This window comes from Melozone crissalis, unplaced genomic scaffold (genome assembly GCF_028551555.1).
Source record: "Melozone crissalis strain CALT ecotype California unplaced genomic scaffold, PUWL_Pcris_2 ptg000014l_1, whole genome shotgun sequence".
Classification (NCBI taxonomy): Eukaryota; Metazoa; Chordata; class Aves; order Passeriformes; family Passerellidae; genus Melozone; species Melozone crissalis.
The window spans coordinates 12,918,904-12,926,491 of record NW_026535792.1 but is presented as its reverse complement, the minus strand read 5'-3'; the positions used below and the strand labels follow the sequence as shown (position 1 = coordinate 12,926,491).

Here is a 7,588-nt window from a genome sequence, read left to right as displayed (position 1 = left end):
CTAGCATTGTAAGGTAGGTCAGGAACCCCACCCTGCCCTACTGCTACTGAAGCTGCCTTCAGGAGGAGGTTTATGTGTTTGCCGGCAGCCACTGGCTGCCTCATGGGACTCCCCCAGTTTCAGACTCAGTGCTTTCTCCTTTCTGCAGTACGAGGTGTAAGCACAGCTACTGCTATGCAAAACTGATCTCATTGGGTCTGAGCTCTAGCCTGAGCTTCAGGGATAATTCATTTCAGTTTTCCTCCTGTAGATGGAGATGTGGCTTCCAACTCGTCCTTGAGGTACATGAGTGTGAAAGAGAGTGGCTGTTTTCTCATAGCCCCTTAAAGCTAGAAATGATGATATTTCCTGCAAATGAACATACATTAATTTCCACAGTAAGAAAACACAGCTGGGAGCATAGGAATAGTGTTTCAAAGTCTCTTGACAACCATCAGTTCAACTGTCCCTGGGAAGCTTTATCCTTTATTTTAGGAAAGCCTGCTAGAAAAAGAAGCACTTATCCTGTTTGATCCTGTCTGGAGCAGATATTCACCAGCCACCATTGTTTGAGTTCATGGACTTCATTAAAGATCTGAGGGGTTAAAAGGTACTGTGACTGCAGGTGTTTTTAGTTTTCATTGTTGCTTACTTAAAAGTGCAGTTTCTGGGAATAGATGGCACATTTGTTTTAACATGACTTTGTGGCCTGTAGAATTTGCACAGAGGAGAGAGCATACATGAACATTAAATATAGAGCAGTGGAATGATATCAATAATCTTATTATGGGCTATATGGGTCAATTTTAATATAAGCTATATTTTAAAAGTTGTGAACAACAATTTTCAAATATTTTAACTATAACTCTTCTCTAATTTATTTTGTAACTTATCCTCAGAAGCACTTTGTTTCATCTTGATGTTACCATACCTGTTCTAGCACATTGAAGAGGATCAAGTGACTGGGTAATAATGTGTCATTGTAAAACTCCTTGTTCAGCCAGCCAAGTGGGTTAGAGTAAAACACATCTGCTTCATCAACGTAGCTCGCATTGCCAGTTAGGTCTGGGGGACACTGAAGGAATCTCATTTTTAGAGGACAGTGAACATGACTAGGGAGAAAAACAAAAACACATTTCATGATAAACTGACCAGAATCAGAGGTTTGAAATGACTCATCACTTCAAATGACACCTCAGTCAAAACAAATATCAGTTAATTTTTTTTCTTCAGAGTAGTGTATTTTTCCCTTCAATAGTTCATGTGAAAGCAAAGTAGAGCAAGCAGATTCAGCTCCAACTGCTGGGACTGTGCTGTTAGCAGTTAACAGAAAACACATTTATCTTAATAAAAATACCATTTGCACAACATCAGTTTCTTAAAAAGGTACTTTTCCATATCAGCTTCACTATTTATATCTGCTTTAACATTTTGTTTACTTGCCAGGATCTACTGAAAACCTTTTGCAGTGACGTTAAGTCAGTGTTGTAATGACACTTCTTCACTGCCTAGCAGCAGAAGTAAAATTAATACATTTTGATTGTAACAATTAGTGTTTAATTTTGCTAAAAATGTTATCATAATGAAGAAGTGTGACATACTTAGTGAAGTCATTGAACTTACTGCATATCTTCATACAAAGCTATTCCACAAAAATGAGTAAAGCTTAGATGCTGAATTTTATTCTGTGTTATAAGCATTTGGCTTATTTCCCCTATTCACTCCATATTAACAGTATGAAAAATCAAAACTCTTCCTGTATACATTGATATATCTCAATTTATTATGCCTTGGAAAAAAGAAATCTTGATTTCTGATTAAGAGTTTGGGTTTTAATGTAGGTCACTGTTGACACTTAATACCTGTAAAATGGGGTAGAGTGGCATGGCATCAGGATGAAGACAAAAGCTTGTGACTGCTGGGAGTGATTGCAGAGCTGCTGGATGTGACTCATAACATCCAGAGTGCCTCGCTGGTGAACCAAGCCTGTGTACAGGGCTGGGACTAAATTGGATAACAGCAGGAAACTTGCTGCAGTTTTCTTCCATGCTTTCAGGTATCTCAAAGAATATCCTATAGAAACATTTGAGTAAGTTTGGGAGATAAACAATTCACACATTTTTTAAAGTAGCCTAATACAGTGGCAATACAATTTCAAAACCAGTGCTTTGTCTCTTTAAATTTAATTTCTTGCAGTGAAAATCAGTCCATTCAGTAGTTTGGATGAATGATATATGGCAACTTACTGATGTGTTCTGATTCATACAAGTCCACATAGAGCCAGAATAAATGGTAAACTACATGTGCATGGCTGTGGTATTCTTTTTCTCCAAACTGCTAAAAACTACAGCATTATTTTTTTGGTTTTAAATTTTGAGCTTCTGGCCTTGGAAAAGCATACTCCATTTTTTTCCCATCTCAAATCGCTGCCCCTTTTCCCCATTTTGCTTGAAGGAGCTAATAATGGGAAAAGGCACACAATTGTCATGTTTTTGCAGGAATACTTTTATCCATACTAAGAATTCTTTATCTGTGCTACAGTCACTTGCTCTCCCTCATCTTTTTTTTTTTTTTTAACTAGCTGTAAGAAAAGGCTAGGCTAATTCTAAGAATCCTTTATCAAATACCTACATTGACCATTAACAGTCTTTCCTGGGGTAAAAATTATATCCAGGTAAAGGCTGCAAGACATTTGAAACCAATGCTTACCACAAAAAATCATGCAGAATGGCAGTACTGGATAGATGAACCTGAATTCCTTATGGCTCAGTGTGCTGTAATAAAACATACAGTAGTACAGCAAGAAAATTAAATGCTTCAGTTCTGTTGACAAAATGTGTTTTAGAGCACAGGGAAGAAGAGCATGTGCATGTATTAAGAAGCTTGTGGTATTGAAGCAGTTAAAAGTAAAAATCCAAATTGTCACTTTTGAAGAACATAATAATTACATTCAAATTAAGACTATTTGGTCAGTTTAAACCAAGCACTGTTAAAAATTCCTGGCTATTACAATTGAGTGGTCTGATTCTTTGACAACTAGATGTAATTTAACCAGTACTTCACCAAACTGTTTTCTGTAATAAGACACAATAAATAGTGTGGATGAAAAGCTAAGATTCAAGTGCCCATTTGTATCTAGCAAATTAACAGTCACCCCTGCTAATACAAAAATAAACATTTTCCCATGACAACTTTTTGGGCTTTTTTGGGGATTACTGCAACTCTCATGTCTTGGGAATCAAAGGGGTTCTTACAAAACTAAGGTAAAAAAAGTCCTAAAGCAAATAAAGCTACTTCCAGTTTTAAGCTGGAAAGAAGAAATTGCATTTCTGGTCTTGCTACTGTTTTGCTGTAGTCTATTACTATGATAATATAAAAGTATTCATTGCTTAGTATTTATATACTTGCTCTATTTTTTCATGTCTGAAAGTGTCTCTTCTCTTTACAGTTAATTCTGATGCTTTAGAAAAAACTTACCTTTTCTTATACTTCTGAGCTTACAGTGAGAAATACAGCCCTATGGTAGCTAAGAGCTGTGTATAAACTTGTGAATGGAGTAAGTTTTAGAGGTCTAAGAATCTTTCATCTTACTGGGGATGTATTAAAGAACCAAATGAAATGGTGTTTTCATTAACAGACATCTAGTGAACTCAGTTTTCTAACTAGTTCTATTTTTGTTTAAACACCTGCTGGGTGATTGAGTGTTGGCTTTGGGATTTTTTAAAATTTCATTTAATGATGAATTATTTTATTCTTTAAAGGTCTAATCAATTGTAAAGATACATATTGGTGACAATACAAGAAGCAGCATTATAAAAATTCTAGAACCAGTTTTATAACTGATGGCATTTCTTGGAGTGTTTGAACAGTTTCTGTAAGTTTTCTATCACTTAACCTGAGTACTATGCTGCTTTGTTCTGGAGAGGACAGGAGCTTTGCCAAGAACACAAGCAGTGAGAGGCAGCAGTTGCCCTCAGCAGAGATTACCTGTACACCAGCAGTGTCCAGAGCAGTGCCAGCAGAAGGATGCGGAACCTCCTTGGTGCCAGCGCGCAGCCGTGAACAAAGAACGGCAGATGGGGACCCAGCACAACTGGCAGTCCTTGAGTCAAGTACCAGTGCCAGGGGTGAAAGCCATAAAATGTTCCCAGATTCTGCAGCACGTTGAATTTCAAGAAGTTCAGCTGAACCAGTACCCACTGGGAGATGGGGGGAGTTAAACACAAATCCAAAGTCAAACACAACAGCTACACAGTCATCACTGGCCCTATATAATACATTTTTACTCCTATTTCAGGTTGTTTTGTTTTACTAAGACTCAGCAGGGATTTCTTATACTGAGCAATTAATCACAGAAGTGTGTAAGTTTGTAGTTTGTTGGTAACTATTGAGGACTAAGCATACTGATTTTATGTAGCAGTCCATCACTTGGAATACCTGAGAATCAGTGTTCAAGGGTTTGTGGCTTAGGATATATTTAAAGATCATAGGCTAGACACTGTCACAGAAACAAGAGAAGTCAGAGAAATCTGAAATATCCATCAATGCTAAAATACTAAACCCCAACCTTCTTCTTATAAGTCAAGTTTAAAACAGCTTACCTCACCAAAAAACACACGGTCAATTATTAAAGAGGTTCCTACTGTGACCAATCTGCAAAAATGGAAAGTTTGTTGCACTGATATTGCCTGAATTACTTTTGTATCTTCTCCAGATGTCAAAACTCTGATTCCTAGTATTTTTGAGGCTATCCATACTCATGGCCATTTTACAGTGGCCACTTGCCATCACCTGGTATCCTTGGCACAATCCCAGATTAAGCTGGAATGCTGCTCATGTCTCACCATCATGAAATCTTTCCTGGTGCTTTTTGCAGCATATACAACAGTTTGAAGGAAATGTGCCCCTTCCTTAAACTTCTGCAAAAAGACTCTATTTGTTCTGGTTTTTATTTACATGATATCAGGTTTTTTGGCTTGTCTGCCTTTGCAGTGGTAAAACCAATCTTAAGATGTAGCTGTGCACAGTCCCAGTTTAAATTGAGAAAGAACTTACCCGACTGGAATGCAGTTGTGTAGGATAAGGTCTGCTTTCCTCTGTTCTTGCAAAAAGTGGCTGAAGACCAAAGGCATCCACGGGATAACAGCAGTGGGACGAATAATAATTGCAAGTGCAACCAAAGCTAAATACTTACAACTAGAAGGAAGAATAAAAAAACCTTATCAAAAGGTCTGGTCAATTCTTTTGCAGACAGTGACATTTCAACAACTGTCATGTCTCTAACCAAAAGTTTTTCATACTGCAAGTAACTTTGACTCTCTGAGTGCAGATATTCTCTCTTGCTTGGAAGGCTGCAACTCTAGAATTGCTTTGTTACAATGGAATTGCTAACTAGAGGTACCTACTTTAAAATAGCGAGTGATAAAAAAATTGTGACCACCAATTCACCTATATCTGACCCCAAAAAGCATTTGTTATCTTTCCCAAGTTACTGTATATTCCAATGTTTTAAAATTTACAACAAAAACTTCCTATAAAGTCACACTTTGCAAAAGGAAAGAGGGGAATAGCTAATTTTACATCCAGCTATAACATAATCTTAAAAAAATATTTGGAGGAAATATTACAATGTTCCATCCATGAGACAGAACTCTTGCTGCATGAATGAGGGGGCTTTGCTTGCCTTAGATGTTAAGGAAAAAGTTAGCATTTTAAACAGTATCAGTAGATTGGTGTCATCCCAAACCAAAAATTATCAGTATTGTTAGGAGAAAGTTTCTCACCTGTTCCCCATTTTGGAGCCTTTTATCGGATAGTAGGAAAGAGCAAAAATGGTGAGAATAGTCTCCATGGTGTTTGTTAGAGTTCTGGTACAGGAATACCATGTAAACCAGGAACAGAGTTGGCAGAAGAACTGAAAATAATTATGAACACATTAAAACAAGTTCACCTAAATGAAGGTGGTAATTCTTCAAGGTGTGATGTATCATTTTGCACTTATTTGCATTCACTTATTTTACAATGCAAAACCAGTGTTTATTAACATGCATAATTTTTTAAAGGCTGTGACTCACCACGAACTTTGCTGTTTCTGAATTTTCAAGGTGTTGCACTAATGAGTAAAGCTTCACATCAGCAAAAGCAGCCAGCACTGCCTGAGCAAGCCTAGGGACCCAGATCTGTTTAAGCAGAGAGAAAACTGTACTTGCAACAAACCAAGTTAAATTCCAAGTTTTAAGAGAGGACTGAATTAGTGAATGACTGTACAAGTAAGAAAATAGTGAATTGGTGAGTATTCTCTATAGCTTTTTATGATTTTAAAAATGAAATAGTAAGGGCCTTGGGTAAGGATAGTATTTCTACCAAAACAGAGAATGTCTGAAGTTCAACTGAAAGTGTTCAGAGATGGAAAGTAGAATTATCTGCTTTACATCTCCAATAGAAATCAAAAGGGGCTGTTGTTAGTTCTTGTGGGTTGAGTGCAAATATACATTGCTAAACACTTTGGAAAAGTGAATTACTGTGCAATTATGATGTAGTGGCAAACACAATCAGTATGAAAATCCAAGAGATTGACAGAGACCTCTGCACTTGCAGGCATCAGTGTTGTGACTGGAAATCTATTAATGATTTCCCCATGGGAAATCAGTGGGATCTGTGTGTTCACACATCTCTAATTGCCAGACTCAAGGCTTTGCCTTTTACTTGGACAATGATAAAAATATGCTGTGTTTAAATACAATACTTTAAAATTGAATTTTAGTAACAGATACACATTTTTTGATTATACTCACCAGCAGCTGAACATTATCCTTAGCCAGCAGCTGTAATGCTTTGTACATGCTTGCAAAGATCAGTGGGTATGAGTAGCCCCTTAAGTTACTTGTCCATTCCCAAGTCAGGTAACCATAATTATGAATATTAAGGACAGATCATAACCAACTGAAAGGAAAAGCTTTACCCGAGCCATTCGGATCGAGACCTTCGGTCCTTTGGGCCAGAGCGGTGGAGTGTGTGTTGCTGGTCAAGCCAACACCTTATTCCCGGCAAAGCCGTGCCCGAGCGCCCACCCGCCCAGGGGGCCGCGGCAGGGGAAGGATATTTGAACACCATGCGATGGGCCACCTCCAGCGACTGCCAGTACTCGTCCGGGACGAAGCTGGTCTGGACGAGGAAGCAATTGAGGGTCCGCAGCGCCAGGGCGAGCGCCAGCAGCGACGCGGGCGCGGCCGCACCTGCGGGGGCGAGGCTGGTCCGTCACGGGCCCCTCGGGAGCCGCCCCCCAGCCCTGCCCCTGCCCTTCCCCGCCCGGCCCGGCCTCGCTTACCGGCGCCTCGCTGCGCTGCGGCCCCCCCGGCCGAGCTGTACAGCACCGACCGCCGCTTGCGGAGCCGCACCGCCTCCGGCATCCGCGTCCGCAGCTCCCCCGCCGCCTCCCCGCCGGGGCATGCGCGACCGCGGGAGGCGGGACAGCGCCGGTACTTCCGTCCGGTGCCGGCGGCCAGAGGGAAGCCGGGGCTCTGCCGTGTCCCGCGTTCAGGTGAGGGCGCCGGGGCTGCGGGCCGACGCCGAGCCGGGGCCGCGCCGCAGAGCGCGCCCTCTCGCCCCA

General features: G+C 40.3%; 2 protein-coding genes across 2 annotated transcripts in view; one reads left to right on the top strand and one right to left on the bottom strand.

Moving 5' to 3' along the window:
- Positions 1-41: 41 nt before the first annotated feature.
- PIGB (phosphatidylinositol glycan anchor biosynthesis class B) lies at positions 42-6,930 on the bottom strand. Its single transcript, XM_054273058.1, has 10 exons — positions 6,774-6,930; positions 6,054-6,158; positions 5,763-5,893; positions 5,035-5,175; positions 4,581-4,632; positions 3,967-4,178; positions 2,689-2,753; positions 1,842-2,052; positions 911-1,091; positions 42-348 (listed from the first exon to the last, which is right to left on the bottom strand). The coding sequence occupies exons 1-10, from the start codon at positions 6,819-6,821 to the stop codon at positions 217-219; spliced, it is 1,278 nt and encodes a 425-aa protein (XP_054129033.1). The 5' UTR covers positions 6,822-6,930; the 3' UTR covers positions 42-216.
- A 567-nt stretch (positions 6,931-7,497) lies between these two features.
- RAB27A (RAB27A, member RAS oncogene family) overlaps positions 7,498-7,588 on the top strand; it is a 32,226-nt gene continuing 32,135 nt past the window's right edge. The window contains exon 1 of the mRNA XM_054273063.1: positions 7,498-7,519. The gene's annotated coding sequence lies outside the window, so the exon portion shown is untranslated. The remainder of the gene's footprint in view (positions 7,520-7,588) is intronic.